This window comes from Abrus precatorius, unplaced genomic scaffold (genome assembly GCF_003935025.1).
Source record: "Abrus precatorius isolate BTA unplaced genomic scaffold, Abrus_2018 Scaffold7, whole genome shotgun sequence".
In the NCBI taxonomy this organism is placed as follows: domain Eukaryota; kingdom Viridiplantae; phylum Streptophyta; class Magnoliopsida; order Fabales; family Fabaceae; genus Abrus; species Abrus precatorius.
In genome coordinates this window covers 6,668,965-6,688,798 of record NW_020874417.1, presented here as the reverse complement: position 1 = coordinate 6,688,798, position 19,834 = coordinate 6,668,965, and the positions used below count along the sequence as shown (strand labels likewise).

Here is a 19,834-nt window from a genome sequence, read left to right as displayed (position 1 = left end):
TTCTGACATGTCGAGATCCAAAGTAATTACAAATTGTATAAATCAAATTTTATATTACTTTTTTTTATTAAAATGGAATAAAAATTGAATTTTTTATTTGAAAACATTTTTATTTAAATATAATAATTAGATATTCTTCTTAAAACAAAAATACAATTTTATTATAGAGGTGGAAGTCAACTTGGGTTAGCCTCCATACTTAGTCAACTTAATTTAACTCGAAAATAATTTAATAGTTATATTTATCAATTCGAATCGATTTTAAAAATGTTAAACTCAATTAACATCAAGTCAAATATTGGATTGAGAATAATTCTACTAAATCAACTGAAATATAACCTGCTTTAGCGGCTGATATATAGGCAGAATTTAAGGGGCCTAAGATTTCTGTGGCAAATTAGGAATTGATTTGTTTCTTTTAATAATACATTAAGACTTGTTGGATGAGTCTGCAGTGTAGGATCAATTGAAAGGGATGATAAAAAATGAATATATAATAAAAGTTATGTAAGTGTGCGTTTTAAAAATGCCTAAATGAAAGAAATGTAAAAATTCAAACACTTAAAAAGAAGTTACCATAGAGGCAAGATAAAATAGGCCCAATTTTGAAATGGCTTTTGTTTGGGTTTTTATGTTTTTGACTTATCTTTAAAAAGGACTAAAGAGAGTATCCTAAAACATCGATTTGCTTGTACCTATGGTTAGCAAATAATAAATTATTCACGTATGGTATTGACACAAAAAGAATGTATCATAAACCATGAATCACTAATTCGCACGAGCATTTCAATCTAATAGTGTGATGCAGAGGTTTTTTAACAGACTTAATAAAAAAAATAAGATAAATTAAAACCAAGTTTATTAGCATAAGATGATAATATCAGTGGTGAACATAATTAAAAATGATAAATATCACAAAATTGAATTAACCACTGTTTTCAACATAATTTTTTATTTTATCTCATTCTTCCTTATATATTATATTACTAATCACATCTTTTACTTCTCTATGGACCACCGGTGCATTTTTTTTCATAAATTATAAAATTTAACACTTGGCGTATTCCCGCCACTCAATAATTTGTTTTCTTTTCTGTCATATCTCTCATCAAGTATACACAACTCTAACTCATGGCTGCATTCCAATCATTTTCCGAATTTGATTAATAAAAAGTTCTTTTAAGGGCCATTTCACAATCTCTGGAGTCAGTAGCCGAACAAATTGCAACCACTACTGTCACCAAGCACTGCTAGATTTGTGCTGTTCGTGTGCAGGTTGGAAAACCTCACGTGGCAGTTCAGCGTGAAGTTGATTACAATGAGTTATGGCAAACTAAAACTTTCAACTTTAACCACTTGCTATATCAATATTGAAAAAGATAATCAAAGAATGATTCTTCTTGTCTCAAATGTATTGAGGGTACATCAGAACACACAAAGTTATGGCTTGGTGTTCTAACTAAATTTAAACACCCTGATTACAGATGAACCATCCTTGAGGTTCATCAATCATTATGAACGAAGCTTTCTCAATAACCATTTCTTTCTCAAAGAGGCGTCCAGGGCCAGAAATATCCTTGCTCTTCTCTCATCTTCCAAAAAATCACAGGCATCTAATATAAGATCATCATCCATGTCTGGTATAGCCTGGAGCTCGCTGATAACATAATCTACAGAAAAAGTATCTTCTTTCTTTGCTTTCTTGTTTAGTGTAGTAACTGCAACGGCCATATGCTTCAGAGCAACTGCCATGCCCTCATTGTGGTTTATTGTCTTCTTAGACTCATTGAAGGTTGTGGGCATTTTTGGTTGATGCCTTTTTCGTGAACCAGAAACATTTTTTCCAACGTGAAGTGATGCTTCATTATCTGCATTGGCGAGAGGCTGAGTTTCTCTGGCAAAATTATTTTCGCCACCTATATGAAATGCTCCTTTATCTGCTTTAGGGAGTAGCTGAGTATCTGGGACAGTGTTATTGCCCCCAGAAGAACCCTTTTCAAGATTTGAATTGCAACCCACAGTAGCTTCATTGCGACATATGATGCACATGCCAGAATAAAAAGGCATGCTTTTGATTCTATAAAGCCGGAAGTTGTGATGCACCTGCAATCATGATTAGTGGTAGTAGAAAATACAAAAACTATCAAAAAGAAAAATAAAAATGATCAAGAACACCTCATACCCTGATGCATTTTTGCCATACTTGGTCATCAGCCAAAACCTTGTGTTGTGTCTTATCCCAACTAAAACCTTCTTTGCCAAGGAGAACATTTATGGAGCAGTAATGCCTCCTCAGGACATTGAAACGGTTTTTCAAGACAACTTTACTGTAATTGCGTCCAAATCTATCATTAAATGATTCTGTCATGTCTAACCATGCTTTCTTCTTAAATGAACGGCCAGTCTTGTTCCCTTTACACAACTGGTCCAGCAGAAGTTCAACAAAAAAATGGTCCATCATTGGAGACCAGTCAATTTTACTTTGATTACTAACAGCAAGGGGGTTCTGATCATCCACTCCTTTACTGGTGGTACACGGGTCATCTAATTCTTTTGAAGCAATTTCTGAGGGAAAAAAAATCAAAATAGTCCAAACTTGAGGAAAATACCTACGGCGAATGATTACATCTGGTAAAGAAAATTAAAAGGGAATTCTACTTTCAAGTTTCAACCATACAAGAACATTTATAGATCTACCTTCATTTTCAAAATCTACATCAAAACATGAAAGACTGTATCTCCCGTCGGCAACTGCATGGCCAAAAATTATGCACAGATCATTATAATATGGAACACCTCTTGTTTTGAAAGCTTGCGCATCAGGGTAGACCTGCATGAAGAAAAGCACACTAATTGCAAAGCAAAGTAAATATTCATTTATGCTTTTGAAATATTTGATGACTGTATGTACCTTAATACACTCATCCCATTTTTTATCATCAGCTATAATCATGTTTAATAATTCATCCCACTGAAATCCCTTTTGACTAACAATCATTTTTATATCATTGTATTGCTTCCTGAATCTCTTGTGACGGTTCTTCAACACATCTAAATCATACTTGAACCCAAATTTAGTGTTAAATTGTTCAATCATGTCCGCCCAGGCTTTTCTGCTAAACACCTTCCCAGTTTTATTCCGTTTGTGAACATAGGACCGCAAAAGCTCAAGAAAATATTGATCTTGAGATGGAGTCCAGTTGGCCCTCAAGGTGTCCAAACTAACAGACAGATCATCCCCCATTTCATTACCTGAGAGTCAAATGGATTAGTTTCTAAGAAGCAATGACCTATCCCCAATCTTTGGGCACTTAAACACAGATAAACACACAGAGACACCAAATAATAACAATGAGAACAATATCAACAACTACAAAAATCAAAGGAACACTGTAAGGACCACTTGAATATTAAAATCTACCCTCAACCAGGCACTACCTGAAACCTGATCTTTTCACCAACACAATACAATAATAACAACAACCAAGTCTTATCCTACTAGATAAGGTTGGCTATATGAATAACATAACACTATAAAGCTCGATCAAAAATTAAATTTTTAAAAATTTAGTTAATCAAAATGTCTCTTTTAATAATTTTATCTAAGTTTTTTTTTTCCCTTTCTCAACTCTTTTACTAGATTAAGAGTCATGCAATTCACTCTATTGACTAGTGTTTTCAAAAGTCTTCTTTGCACATGACCAAACCACATTAGACAATTTTCAGTCTTTGTTTTTGCAATAGATGTTATTCTAATATTCCCATATATTATAATTCCATATCCTATCCTTTTCCATTTGTCCACTCATCTATTTTAACTTTCTCATTTCTATTACTCTCACTTCTTCTCGTGCTGTTCCTTTAAGACAACATTTATTACCATACAAGATAATTAATCATATTATAGTACGGTAAAATTTTCCTTTCAGTTTGATAGATACTTTACGGTCACAAATAACTCCTAATGTCTTTCTCTACTTTAATCACCTAACTTATATTCTGAGTAAAATATTCATTTCTCCATCACTCTATATAATTGATCCTAAGTATCTGAATCTAGAAACTTATGATATAATATCATCTTCAATTTTAACTTCCAACGCATGATCCTAATTTTGTTTTTTGCTGAACTTACAATACATACACTGTCTCACTGCTACTCAAGCGAAAATCCTTAAATTTTAAAGTCTATCTTCATAACTCAAGTTTAGCATTGACTTTTTCTTACAAATCCTCAACCAACACTACATCATCTACAAAGAGCATGCACTGAGGAATAATATTTTGTATGTCATTTGTAAGCATATCTAAGATTAGATTAAACAAGTAAGAACTCAAAACAGAGTCTTGATATAAACCTATTCTTGTTGGGAAATCCTTAGACATGCTCTCTGAAGTTCTCACACATGTAGTTACTTTATCATACATGTCTTATATAGCCAACATGTTACACAATAATTTCTACTACATTTTCAATACATGTAGCTAAAGTAATAATGAATGCTTACTAATTCTTGCTAGCATGGTGCTACAAATGCCAAACAAACTATCTCGGACAACCTGATCATATACAACATTTAATTTCATAAATAATATCCAATATGCAATATCTCTCACACACAATAAGTTGCAGATATCGCAGAAGTAAGCTACAAATTGCTAAGTTTTCATTCTACTTCCTAATTAGTCCCTTAAGCTTAAACATGTAATTGCTGATTGTTAATACATAAATATATGTAGTCGCAAAAATGACAGCCTTTCCCATAACAGTTGGCTCAATGGCTAAAATTAACTTTTCTATTAAAAGTAGAAGCCTAAGAGAAGAGATGGCTTCAAGGTCAAGACATACTGTATAAGCTTAAATGGCTAAGAGTGGGAATCACATCGAAGACCTTTTTCTGTAGACCTTGTTTGATTCTGCCGGTTGAGGCCAGTTGACCCAACCCTCAACTGGTAGAACCAATCTGCAAGTTCACAAGGTTAGTAAAACCATGAAGACACCACAGCTTGCTCTGAATTGATTGAGAGCTCAATACTAGGATCACACTATCACAATGACCTTAACTCAGTGTCCTAGCTCTGGAATATCATGTGCAATGCTACATATAGAAAAAAAACTCATGAAGAGAGAGGAGGTTCTAAGTTGTCACTTAATTCCAATTCGTCACGTTCAAATGGATCCAACTCATCATATACATGTCTATAGTGAATAGAAGTGTTAATATACAAATGAGGTCCTTAAAGAGACAACTAACTTGTGCTAGTTTGTTTATACAAATGTCCCCTTAAATGTCAACTCCCTAACAGAAATACTCTACTAAGTTGTCAACTTTTAGATAATTTGATCCCTCAAATAACTAATTTTGATCAGCTTCAAGAACTAAACAAACAAGATGCCACTTTAACCAACCAATTCTACACTAGCTCTAAAACAAAACAAAAACATTAAAAACCCAAAATAAAAATAAGAGCTTTAAAGTTCAAGAGGGTTTATTTCCTCTTCTTGTATGGTATTCAATCTCATTGCAACAATTCATCAACCCTAACTCCTTCCTTCCATGAGAAATCATCACTCTCCTCAAGAGTTCAGATTGAAATTTTATTCCTCTTACACTGAAAAGAATGAATTTTTAGCAGTCAATCCAGGAACAAAGACCAGAGGGTCATTCAACAAACCATCAATTTCGATCTCCCAACCAATTTCACCAAATGGAACATTGGGGAAGGTAATAATGAGTGAACCCTAATTCTGTGTTTGGATGCTGAGCATAAAAAACAAACAAAAAGAAACGAAAATGGGACTTACCAAAGAGCAAATACAAACAGCGGGCGTAGAATAGCAGCGAACCAAGCAAGTGTTTGATTTAGCAACGAATAGTTTAAAAGGACGATGAAGCTTTGTAGTGCGAGGGGTCTGATATGACCTCGAACAAAAAATGGAATAGAGTTATTCTTAAACCGGATACAGAAAACTCAAAAGATTTTGTTCTGTTGTACTTCATCTGCAAGACATTATTTTTGAGTATATATATAGCTATCAGTCGAATATTTAATATATTTAAATTTAAAATTATTCATTAAATTAAATAATTTTATATAATTTGGTGTATAATATATAAATTTCTCATTTAAATTTTTTTCTTAATTACTTATTTGATTTTATATCATTTCTACTTACCTTGATCAAAAATAGAAAAAAATATTAACAATATATTCTTTAATACATTTTTAAAATATTTTAAATTATTTATTAAAATTTATCAAAAATTATAAAGATAAAAAATATTAATTTAAAAATAAAAAAGAGTGAAATTCACATAAGTTTTAATTAGTAATTAAAATGTATTATTTGTATTTTTCACAAAAGTTAAACACATGAGACTTGTTTATACATTTAAAAAAATTATATTCATAAAAAAAATATAAACCTTTTGTTTGTTATATGGTTAAATTAAATTAAAATATAAAATTTTAAACCATAAATTATATAAATATTAAAAAAATAATTATCACCAACAAATTTAATGAATCATTAAGAATATAATTCTCATAAAAATTTATTTTAACACGATAAATTACAACACAGTAAAAAATAATAATAATTACTGGATACTTTTATATGAATATTTAGTATGGCCTTTCCATGTGAAAACTTCTAGCATGATGTTAAACCTTCGGTAATGAAATTTATAAAATGTAAGTAATTTAAAGTTGTTTTTACTTTGAAAATGTGGTTAAAGTTAAAAAAGAAGAAGAAGAAACAAACCAATTATTTAAAAAATATCACTTATTTATTAAATTATTTATTTTTAAATCATGAATCTTTAACTGATGACAAATTAAAAAAAACATTTTTCATATATTTAATATTAATATTTCATTGGATAATCAATTTTCATTTACTTGTTTAAATTTATTTGATATGATTAACAAGGTTGAATAATGCACAAAAAATAAGAAATAAAAAAAAATTATTGTAAAATTTAAATAATAACAAATAAGAAAAAGATTCATAAAATAAATATTTTATAAATTACAACTTTCAAAAGCACATCTAAAAGAAATTGTATATAACTACATTTTTTTTTTTTTCTTAACCTATTGTGTTGGAACACACGAGAGAGAGCAGTAAAATATAGAGAATATTTCTTTCAATAAATTATGAGCAAATTATACAACTAAATTTGGATCTCACATCTAACTTAAAACTTTAAGGTATTATTTTATAAGTTATTACTTTTTCAATTGTTGTTACTTCAACACTTTCGCTACTCCTTGCTTCACAACTTTCATTGTTATATTTTGTTTTCTTCTACGTTATACTATTATTAGTTTTTAAAAAATATAAGTTCTTCAAATTTCTTTTGCCCAATGATTTTTGCACAAAGTTGTATTGCCATTTTTTACTTTATTTTTTCTTCTACTTGTGTTAGATGACTAATGCTAAAGTAAAAGATAATTTAAAATGAATAAAATAATTAAGTATCTTAAAGATTTTGTCATATATATAATTCTTCGAATTATAATGACTATGTATTAAGAAAATGTTATAAAAGATTTTTAAAAATAAAGAACTTTGTTTAGTATATATATATTTGAAATATACAAGACATGTATGAGAGGAGAAGATAATTATATGTGTAAAAATTTCTCAAAACATATTTAAGGACTTTCCAATATGAATAGATTTACATCAAAGTTTCACCATAAATATTTACTTGTTTAACTTAGTTTAAGTCTTATATGTGCTAACAAGTAATATACAAAAGATTATCCTTAAATACATGCTCTTTGTGAATTATATTGTGTTGGTAAAGAATTCAAAATAATAATATAATTAGAGTTATCAAAAAGCACACAGTTGACTCAATTCTATCTTTAGTCCATGTAAATTAAGGCCAAAACACTTAATAAATATAAATTTTATGGGATAAAAAGCCCATAGGACTAGGGTTGAGGTCATTGTTTTATGGATCAAATAAAATTACTAATGTATATCTTAATGACTTACATAGCTAAAAATTATTTAACATGTAAAAATTTATATATCATTCTTGACATCAATAATGTGTTTACAACATCAAATAAAATTAAGATTAAATTAAAATTTTAAAAAATTATTTTAATTTATTCATATGTAACTAAATAAAAGTTATATTGTAATAATAAAAAGCCCATCTGTTATATTTATTTTTTCTTTAATACATGGACTTTTATTATTGTTAAATAATGGTGATATTTTTATATACTATTCTATAAATTTTATATTTTTAATTATTATTTTAATTAAAAAATTCATTTTTAATTCATTTAAAACTTGTTAAGATGATTTTTATGTTTTTTTTGTATGTTATTATTTTAAGATGATTTTTATGTTTTTTTTGTATGTTATTATTTCTTACTTATTACATTTTGGTATAAAAAAATGTTTTACATGCTATTTAGTATCAATGCATGGATCTTAATAAAATGATTATTTTTATTAATTACTATAATTAAATAAATAAATTTTATTAAATTATTTATATTAAAAATACTAAAGTTATTAGTAGTTAGATAGTAAAAATTATTCTTGAAATAATATTATTTTTTATAATGATTAAATGGTAATGTATTTATTTTATTTTATTTTTAAAAATAGAAAAGTGCTTTTGAGAAGTAAATCAAATAAAACCTTAGTGTCTTAAAAAACTTTCTGTCATGTATACAGTATTTCTAAGACTTCTCTTTCTCTTGTCTATACATTTTGAAAACAAGTGTATATTAAATTCATTGAAACATTCACCTTTATTTAAAGTCAAACTTTTTACCAGTTTATCTACATGCTCAATAGTAGAAGGTATGTATTTATTTAGTTTAATGCCTTAGTTTTTTTAACTCAATGTTTTATTGTTTCTTATCCAAATTTACGATCATGGTTTTATTTTTTCTGACCCTTTAAGTTTAGAGATATTTTGTGATATCTAATATCTTAAAATAAATAAATAAATTATAACTCCACTAAAATAGTAAATAAAATAAATAAATAGAGAAATTGAGAGTTTGTTTGATTTAGTTTTAATTTTTTAAAAATTAATTTTAAAACAATTTTATAAAACTGTTTTTAGAAAAATAAAATAAAATAAATTTTGTTTGATAATTTAGTTTTTAAAAAAGAATAGAAAAATAAAAACAAAAACACTTTTTAAAACTACATGTACTTTTTATTTTTAAAAGTCTTAAATTATTTTTTGTTTGTTAATGTTTGTTTTTATTTTTAGTTTTAATTTTTAAAAGTACATGTAATTTTAGTTTTTAAAAAAGTAAAAACTCTTTTTAAAAGTGCAAACAAACATACTCCTAAATAGCAATTCTATTTTTCAGTTTTTAAAATTTATATTAACAAGCAATTTTTTTTATTTTTTTATTTTAAAAATCAAAAACTCTATTTTAAAACAGAAAACAAACAAGCTCTGAGTATTTTAAAACATTTTTTTTCTAGTAAACAGAATTTAAAAGCCCAAAAATATTTTATTATTTATATAGTCTTTCATAATCTCCGCTTATATTTAATTCTTAAAAATAAATGCTTATATTAAAGTTTTGAAAACTGTCACCTTCTATCAAATTACTTAAATTACATTAAAATTTTTAAATTAAAATTTTTGTCGTGTATAATAACTTCTTTTTGAAGTTTTCTGTGTCTGTATTATAAATATTCAAATATTTTTATTAAATATATATATTAAGTTTCTTGTAATCTCCGTCCTAACACAGTATAAAAGGCAGCAAGGTATTACTATTAACTCACACACACATACAATATTTACAATCCTGAAAATAGGACGAGTATAATATCTGCAACTACGAGAGTTGCAGTCACAGAAGTGTTTATCTTTGTCAAAGAAGGTAAGTGTTTATTTATTTTGATGTTTTATTTATTTTTAGTTAATGTTTTATTGTTTCTTTTTCAAATTTATGATCATGGTTTTACTATATTTTTTTCTATTTTAAAGTATAATTTTAGAGAGAAAATAAATGAATCTTGTCAATACTTTTCTTTTTCTCATTTATAATTCGTCTATGTTATTTCTCAACTACTAATTTTGATGTTTGACTTAGTCACCAATCTCATTGAAAAAATAATTTTTAATTTTCTAAATCTTAAATTGTTTTTATTTTTCAAAACAGGAATACTAAATTATTTATCCAGGCGGCAAATGTTGAATGACAGATTGTTGAGTAACTTGAAGATTTGATTGTTCAATTCAGAAAATCAAAATCAAACATCGTCGTCTAACGATCATAATCAAACGATCGTCATTGCAAAGCATTGTGACGATGATGAAAAGAATAAGGAAAGGTGCAACCACAAAACTCAAAAACCTAGTTACAAACTGTGAAGACTGTCCATGAGATATGAACCAAAATTGAAACAGACATAAGTAGAATATCTAATTCAAAAGAAGTAAATCATATTGATCTGGTTCTAAGGATAATCATGGAGGAAGGATCTACTTCAAAATGTTATCATACAAAGATGACCTAATCAATTTCTTTTTAGTTTCTTTAGGTATTTTAAAGAAACATTTTAAAGAAACAATTTCTTTTTAGTTTCTTTAGGTATTTTTAATATTTTATGCGATGAAGATTTGCTCAAAATTATCGTAAAATAGTCAATGTGACACACATAAATATAAATCTATTCTACTTATTATATATTGTCTTTCGACTTTTTTTTTTTTTAATATTTTTAAAAAATCAATTCTTAAAATAATATTTATTTAAAATATATTCTCTATCTGAGTTCTTTTGTTATATTAGCACATGTCTTATTTACTGTATAAATAAAATTTATTTATTTATAATAAAATTTTATCTTTAATAGAGACAAAATTATGTGATTATGACATGTATTATTGTCAAGCCAACTTTTAAAACTTAATTTAATTATGTACAACTTTTTCATATGTAAAAGTAATCAAAGTCCTACTATAACTATAATTAATACTAATTTATATAGAGAAAAGATATAATACAATTTTTTTTTTTAACTTTTTGTTTTTCCATTAAGAAGTGAGGCTCACATTAGAAGTAAAAAATAAGAAGTAGTTAATACTTTTATGACCTTTACGTATTATACACGTAACACAATTTATTTCTTTTTCTCTCTCTTTCTACGATTAACATCATTTATTATTTCATTATTACACTTTTCCTAATTTGTATGATTAGATTTAACTTTAAATTCTTTAAAGTTAAATGTATGTTTATTTATTAATCTAACATATTTTGATATAACTTTTTAAAATTTTTTCTACATGAAAATTCTGAAGGGTTCCTTTTGTATATTTATAAGGTGATGAATTTATTAAAGAATTTAGATAAAATTATAAAGGTATTATTATCATAAATAACAAACATTATAACATCTCAATATATTTCTAATAATATATATGTAATTAAATAATTGCGTTAAATGCGTATCTGATGAGAACGCACGATCTATAAGTTATTATCCACACAAGTAACTGTCTAATAGAGCAACAATCATAACATAATTAGATGAGAGCATAAACCTCTCATTGGTCACATAGAATGACCTAACTTATCACAGGTCATTCTCACTAAAAGTTCAATCATAAAATCTATACTATTAATAATAACTATATATATTTATTTTATATCATAATTAATAACAATATATATATATATATAATAATAATAATTTAATAATGTTAATCCACAAATTAATATAAATATTAATATTAATATTAAAAAAATCTAATATTCTCTCACTTGGATAGCATCATTAAATTATTAAGTCCACAAACTATGTTATCGTAACAAATCATTAGTTATCACCAAAGAAATAATAAGCTCTCAATAGTATACAATTATATCCGACATGAATATATACCACACACTACAAACAACTTATATTTCAATCACAATATAGATAAAGGAAACATAAATATCATTTCCTCAAAGGCCCAAGCATAAAAAAAAACATAAAAGATATCAACAAAAATGTTGTAAAAGTGTCATCAACAAAATACATATCTCATAATTCATAAAGAAAACTAAACAATAATGTCAATAAGCAGATACAAAATTAAGCTCCCACTAATCCAAAACATCGAAAGACTTGACTAAACCCATATGAGCTACATGATTTTAAAAAGCTCAAATGGTCAAGCCTTTGGTTAGTGGATCTGCCAACATGCTTTACATGGCAATGCACTCAATTCAAGTCTAAAACTTAAGTACTTTCTCTCTAACAAACAAGTACATTATATCAAAGTGCTTTGAACGAGTAGAACTCTTATTATTCTGAGATAGAAGTACAGCAACAATGTTGTCGCAATAAATCACAAGTGACCTAGATATATTCTAAAAAATGCGGAAGTTAGAAATCAAATTCTTTAACCATATAACCTGACGGGTAGCCTCATAACAAGTGACATACTCTGCTTCCATAGTAGAAGTAGCTGTAACTATCTGTTTGACACTTTTTCAAGATACAGCTCCTCCTGCCATCATAAAAATAAAGCCTGAAGTAGACTTATGGTCATCAAGGCAACTTGCAAAATCAGAATCAGAGTATCCAATGACTTGAAGTTGATCAAACTTTGCATAGGTCAACATATAATCTTTGGTTTCTTGCAAATATCTCAAGACCTTCTTCACGGCTTTCCAATGACCCAAACCTGGGTTGCTCAAGTATTTACCCAAAGCATTAACAACATAACAATATAAGCAATATTAGGATGAGTGCAGACTTAAGTATATATCAAACTCCCAAGAGCGAAAGTATATAGAACTTTCTCCATTTCAAACAACTCTCTATCATCATGAAAACACTGAGAATTAGAGAGTTTCTCACCCCTTTGAAAAGGTGCGACACATAAGGAGCAAAAATACATATTAAACCTCTTGAGGATCTTATCAATGTACCCGTTCTGAGACATTCTAAGAGAACAACAAGACCTATCACGACATATCTGGATGCTTAGAATAACAAAAGCATCACCAAGGTCTTTCATATCAAAATGGCTACTCAACATATTCTTTGTCTCATTCAAATATTAATTCAGGTGCTACTAAGAAGGATATTATCAACATATAAGACAAAGATGATAAAATCACTCTCACTCATCTTCAAGTAAATGCACTGATCTGCAACATTTTTCTTGAAGCCAAAAGAAGTGACCAGTTGGTCAAACTTCAAATACCACTGTCTAGAAGCCTGTCTTAAACCATAAATAAATTTCTTCAACCTACAAACTAAGTGCTCTTTGCCATTTTTAACAAAGCCATCAGATTGAACCATATAGACATCTTCAGCTAGATCACCATTCAGAAAAGCTGTCTTGAGGTGCAATTCCAGATCAAAATGAGCCACCATTGCCATAACAACTTGAAATGAATCTTTAGTGGAGACTGGGAGAAAGTTTCCTTAAAGTCGATGCCTTCTCTCTAACTGTACTCCTTTGCCACCAACCTAGCTTTATTTCTTTCAACTTCACTAGTTGGTTTGCACTTAGTTTTGAAAACCCATTTGCAACCAACTGGTTTGCAACCATAAGGTAAAAAAACAAGCTCCCAAACATTATTGTGAGCCATAGAAGCTAACACATCATGCATGGCATTTACCCATTTAGAAGCATGAGAACTAGAGATAGCTTGCTCAAAACTGATAAGGTCATCATCACCACAGACATCAAAGTCATGCTCTTAAAGATACACAATATAATCATATGAATTAGATGACTTGTGTGCTCTTTTGGACCTTCTCAATGGAGACGTTGCAACAGTAATAGGTGCAGGTACAATTTCATCATCTAATGGAACACGTTCAATAGCAACATCACGATCTTGATGAGTTGTAATAGGTGCAATTACATTCTCATCAATTATAGGGGCATGGTCATTATCAAGTGCGAAAGGAGTCACATAAACTGTTTGAATAGAAATGTGCGATGTAGGGATTTCAACTCTATCTTCTTCAAAGATATTTGGTTATGACACAATGCTCCCACTTCCCAAGTCATCCTTAAAGAATATTGCACGATCAGACTCTATCACTCATGTAGGGTAAGAAGGACAATAAAATCTGCTACCCCTAGAACCCACACAATAGCCAATGAAGAAGTCACTAACAATCTTTTGATCAAGCTTCTTCAATGTAGGGTTATAAGGTCTCATTTCTGCCTTACAACCCTAAACATGCAAGTGCTTCAAGCTTGGCTTCTTCCCAGTCATCAATTCATAAGGAGTTTTAGGTGCAGACTTACTTGGTACTTGATTAAGAATGTACATAACAATTCTCAAGACATCTCCCTAAAGGAAATCTGGTAAGGAAGAAGGGCCCATAGTAGATCTCACCATATCCATAAGTGTGCGATTCCTTCTTTCTGCTACTCTATTCTGTTTGGGAGTACCTGACATTGTGTACTGAGCTTCAATGCCGCATTCTTCAAGATATCTAGCAAACAGTCTTGAGTTGCTACCAGTTTCACCATACCTCCCATAGTACTCCCCTCACATGTCAGATCGCACATATTTTATCTTCTTGTCAGTTTTCAACTCAATGATAGCTTTGAGTGACTTGAAAGCATTCAAGGAACTAGATTTCTCTTGAAGAAAATCTATCCAGCCAAATTTGGAGAAATCATCTATGAAGGTAATAAAATACCTATATCCACCCATGGCAGTGGATGTAATAGGTCCACACATGTCAGTGTGAATTAATTCCAACAAATCACCACATTGATTCCCCTATCTTACTCCTAGATTTAGTAGTAAGCTTGCCTTTGATACATGCCACATAAGAATCAAAATCAGAGAAGTCCATATCATGTAAAATCTCATGTTTAATGAGTTTCTTAATACGAGGCCTAGAAATATGCCTCAAGCGTCTATGCTATAACATAGAAGAATTCTCATCAATCCTCCCATACTCATGCACAACAATAGAGTTCGCAGACATATCAGAAAGAGTCAACATATAAAGATTGTCACGCAACACCCCATGTCCGACAACAGAAAAATCAAAATAGATGTCTAGTTTTCCATTGCCAAAGACAAAAAAATAACCACAACTATCTAAAACAGAAACAGAGATCAAGTTTCTTCGGATAGTAGGAACATAAACAATGTCTTTCAATAACAAAACATAACAAGAAGGCAAACATAAAGAAACTACTATAATGTCTTCAACAGGAACTCTAGCTCCATCTCCTATTATGATCTTTTATTCATAATCACTTGGTTTCCTCAAGCTTGTGAACCCCTGCAAGGAATTCACCACATGAATTGTTGCTCCCAAGTCAAACCACCAAGTATTAGGAGGGACATGAACAACATTTGTTTCAAAACAAGCTAGAATAAGGAGTGTACCTTCCTTTTGATTCTTTTTCTTTAGCATATAACAATCTTTCAGCATATGTCCAAACTTTTTGCAATACTTGCATTCCCCTTTGAAGAATTTCTTGGTTGGACTAAGATAAGGAACATACTTTCCCACTTTCTTGTACCAATTGAAGAATTTAAAAGAAAACGATTTTAAGGTTCATATTTTCAAAAAGTTAAGAAACTGCAAAATTTTCTTAATATATCCAACAAAAATTAACAATTTTTAGATATGAAATTTATGAATATAAGAGGAAAAAAAGTCCTAAATTATTTTCTAAATCCATATATAAAATTATAGCATTTTGGTTTCTCAAAGTTGAAAAATTACAATATGTATTAGAAAAAGCTCTGATACCAATTGAAGAATTTAGATAAAATTATAAAGGTATTATTGATTATACATAACACATATCATAACATCTCAATATATTTTCAACAATATATATGTAATTAAATAACCGTGTTAAACGCGTACCTGATAAGAACGCATGATCTATAAGCAATCTTTCTTTTCAAGTGAGTGTGTATTACTCTCTAATCTAATTGTTATTATCCCACACAAGTAACTGTCTAATAGGGGCAACAGTTATAACCTAATCAGATGAGAGCAGGAATCTCTCATTGGACACATAGAATGACCCAATCCATCACGAGTCATTCTCACTAAGAGTCCAATCATAAAATTTATACGATTAATAATAACTATGCATATTTATTTTATTTCATAATTAATAACAATATATCTATAATAATTTAATAATTCTAATTCACAAATTAATATAAATATTAATATTAATGTTAAAAAAATATAACATTTATTAGAATTTATAATAGTTTGTATTATATACTTTTAAAAAATAAGTTATTTTTAACACTATTAGTTTTTTTATAATTAAATTTAACTTTATTTTATAAATATTTTAAAATATATCACTTGCATTTAGCTTGAATATCTAAGATTGCTTGGTTTCCTTTATAAATCAAATTCTAACGTCATCAAAACTTTAGGCCTTTTGGCATATTTTCAGCATAAGGTAGAAATTTATAGCATAATCATTGCAGTATCAGTTCAAATATGCTATTAACCGTATTTTATTTTTAGACTTACATAAATCAATGCAAAAATAAAATGTTATTACAGCCTAGTAATGACAATCTCTAGTGGATGATGGTAATGGAATTCTTTTACTAATTGCATATCCAGCAAGCTTACGTCTTGTCTTTTAATACTTGTTAATTCCCCAAACTTAAGTTTTTTTTAGTTTTTAGTTTAAATTTTAAATTTTTTAAAAATTAATATTAGTTTTTAATTTTGTAACTTTTAGTTTTTTTTTATTTTTTTCAATCTTTTAATTTTGAAATTATAATATTATATTTTAACTATAGAAATCACTTTTTATTTTATAAAATAAGTTTGTTTGATGAATTTGAGAATACAAAAAAAAGATAATAGTGATAAACTTATGATAATTAAATAATAATAGTTACAATGGTGATTAACGTGATGATAATAATAATTAATAATTATATTAATTAATAATAGAATTAGTAAAATATTGTAAGTCACGAGAGTTAATTAATAATTATATTAATTAATAATAGAATTAGTAAAATATTATTAGTGATAATAGTTATTGAAGTCATTATTTTTGTTAGAGAAGATGCGTGTTTATTTAAGTTAACGTCTTTGGTTTTTTATTATTTTATTATTTTTTATTCAAATATAGGATTATGATTTCTTTGTTTTAGATTCTTTAAGTTTAGAGATACCTTATGATCGTTGAATTTAAATAATAAATATATAAATAAATTATAAATTTAAATATATTTTTAATTTTTATATTTTAACAACTTTTTTATTTTAGTTATTTAAATAATTTATTTTTTGTTTTAGTTTTTATTTTTATAAATTATTTTAGTTTTTTATTGATGTCCCATTTTTTACAGTCAAGATTTTATTATTTATTTACCAAACTTATGATCATGGTTTTATTTGTCTTCATCTTTTAAGTTTAGAGATATCTTGTGATCTATCTAATAACAATAATAATAATAATAAATTATAACTATACTGATAGTAGATAATCTAAAATAATTTTTGTCATTTATTTAGTCTTTCTATGTCTTTGCTTATATTTAATGTTTTTTAAAAATCACTTATATTAAATTCTTTAAAACCTATACAATACTTTATAAAGTGAGTACAAATTGCATTAATTTTTTTAAAATTAAATTTTTTTCTTGTATAATTGCATCTTTTATATATATATATATATATATATATATATATATATATATATATATTCTAAAGTAGTGTAATATAAAAGGTAGTAAGATATTGTTAATCACTTGAACAAATAATATTTACAATTTAAAAATGAGAATAAATATAATATTTGCAACCACAAGAGTTGTAACTATTGAATATTTTTATATTTATCATCACATAAGGTACGTGTTTATTTATTTAATTGATGTCTATTTTCTTTTTAGTTAAAATGTTTTATAAGCACTTTTTTGAGAAATAATGATTCACATTGTGTTTTTTTTAAAAGAAACATTGATAAATGGGCTTATTAGATGGGCCTATTAAAAAACAATTAAATAAAATAAAAAGTTTGGAATATTATGAAGAAAGATTTAAATAAATATGAGCTTTTTAACTTTTTAAAGACTAACTAACTTGTGAGCCACCTTTAAAATAAGTGTACATAAAATGAAAATTAAGATCACACTTACTCAATATTTTTCATTATACAACTAAAAGTGTACATAAAATAAAAATTGAGATCACACTTAATGTTTTTCATAATACAACTAAAAGTGATAACGATGCAAATCCAGAAGATGTCTTACAAAGAAGTATATGAGTAATTGTGTCTCTCTTTTTTTTCTTTTTAATAAAAAATCAAAATCTTATTTATAAACTACATAATGAGTTACTACTAATTAATTACTAATCATGCTAAACATGCACTAAATCACATTGAATGACTACTTAAAATGATGCTATTGAGTCCATGTTCTAAGACAAGTTTGTGGTGGTAACTTCTACTAATTGTTTTTAAAAATGCAAGATTATTTGAGACACTACTAGTAACTACTCATAGGACTGTGAAAATATCCAACAACTTCTATGAGTTCCTCTAAAAATTGACTACTCATTGGTTAGATTATGAGTTAGTTGATGTCGTCTAGGCACATTGGTGACATATTTGACTTGATCATCCTCCTTACATGTGTGTACCTAGCTCTTTCAACCAATCAAAGACCGGTGACAAGTGTTTTGATGTTGTGTGCTTCAATTGAAGTTAAGTTAATATGAAGCTATCTTAAATTGATCATTGTCATAAGTGTGTATTTTGATGTTGATTTTTTTTCTTTTTTTATTTTTAAATTATAATATTAAATTTTAAATTTAAACTATATGAATCATGTTTTATATTTGATAAAGGAAAGAATTAAAAAAGAAAAGGAGAGAACATTATGTTTTGGTGATTTATAGAAGCAAAGCGCTATGAAATATATCCCATTAGATTGAAATTTATAGAATTAAAAGAATTTATTTCCAAATAACAAATATTATAACTGTACATTATGCAAGTAAGAATAAATTTTATGTGCATATATATAACATTCTAATTAGAGTTGTTAGAGTGGGCTTGACCTACTTAACGCACCAAAATTGATGAGTCAGACTGAGTGATTTAGATCCAATGACCTGCTTAATCTATCTCGTTTTGGTCTGCCAAAATGTAGGCCAATGATGAGCCAGAGTAGACTGACCCGTTAGGCCTATTTTTATTTTTAAAATTTAAAAATAATTATTTATTAATTAAATATTAATTTTAATTAATACAAAAATAAATTTTATTATTTATTATTATTTATTTATTTATTTTGTTAATTTTTGGTGGACTGATCATTAATTTAATGGTTCATCAACTTTTTTTTTTCTTTTGACAGATTGACCTGTTAGCCTCCTAATCCACTGTGAAATAAATTGGACTAAAAATTTTAGCTTATTTTTAAAATAGGACAGACTCGAGCTAAGCCGTTTTGGGACTGACAGATCGAGGCAGACTAGGCCATCTTGCTATCTCTAATTCTAACAGAAATTATATCATATGTGATAAAATAAGTTCTCCAACAAAAGTCTAATAATTCAATTAATGTATTCCATGAAGGATTTACTAGTTGTAATATAATATAATAAAATTATTAAATTTGTATAATAAATAACATTAACAGCTTGGTTACTAGAAAGTAAAAGTGTTTTACTTTAAAAAGAATTGGATTATAATGCCTCCTAAATCATTATAACTATTTCAAAACAAAAGAAGATAAAAATATTTTCTTGTGATCTTGTAGTAAGCTGTGATATTGGTTGCTAACAGAATCATTTGCTTTGCGTGAAGGGAATGCAATTTCTTTTCCC

The 19,834-nt window shown here is 27.6% G+C and overlaps 1 protein-coding gene across 5 annotated transcripts; it reads right to left on the bottom strand.

Moving 5' to 3' along the window:
• Nucleotides 1–1,144: 1,144 nt before the first annotated feature.
• Nucleotides 1,145–5,999, bottom strand: LOC113871247 (L10-interacting MYB domain-containing protein-like). Of its 5 annotated transcripts, XM_027508217.1 has the most exons (6): nucleotides 5,807–5,841; nucleotides 4,893–5,613; nucleotides 2,912–3,252; nucleotides 2,698–2,830; nucleotides 2,183–2,565; nucleotides 1,409–2,103 (listed from the first exon to the last, which is right to left on the bottom strand). In XM_027508217.1, exons 3-6 carry the CDS (start codon nucleotides 3,242–3,244, stop codon nucleotides 1,513–1,515), a joined length of 1,440 nt encoding a protein of 479 aa, XP_027364018.1. In that variant the 5' UTR covers nucleotides 3,245–3,252; nucleotides 4,893–5,613; nucleotides 5,807–5,841; the 3' UTR covers nucleotides 1,409–1,512. The 5 variants fall into 5 exon arrangements, with proteins under 5 accessions (XP_027364016.1, XP_027364017.1, XP_027364018.1 ...); XM_027508216.1 differs by having other exon boundaries at nucleotides 1,383–2,103; nucleotides 4,893–5,957; XM_027508218.1 differs by having other exon boundaries at nucleotides 4,907–5,957.
• Between the last annotated feature and the right edge of the window lie 13,835 nt (nucleotides 6,000–19,834).

What these genes read in the sequence shown, in the direction of transcription:
- LOC113871247 (XM_027508215.1), bottom strand. Translation starts at nt 3,244, where the DNA reads ATGGGGGATGATCTGTCTGTTAGTTTGGACACCTTGAGGGCCAACTGG. An exon ending in TGTAGATTTTGAAAATGAAG is followed by an intron (nt 2,566 to 2,697) that starts GTAGATCTATAA and finishes TTTTTCCCTCAG; the next exon opens with AAATTGCTTCAAAAGAATTA. An exon ending in TATGGCAAAAATGCATCAGG is followed by an intron (nt 2,104 to 2,182) that starts GTATGAGGTGTT and finishes TCATGATTGCAG; the next exon opens with GTGCATCACAACTTCCGGCT.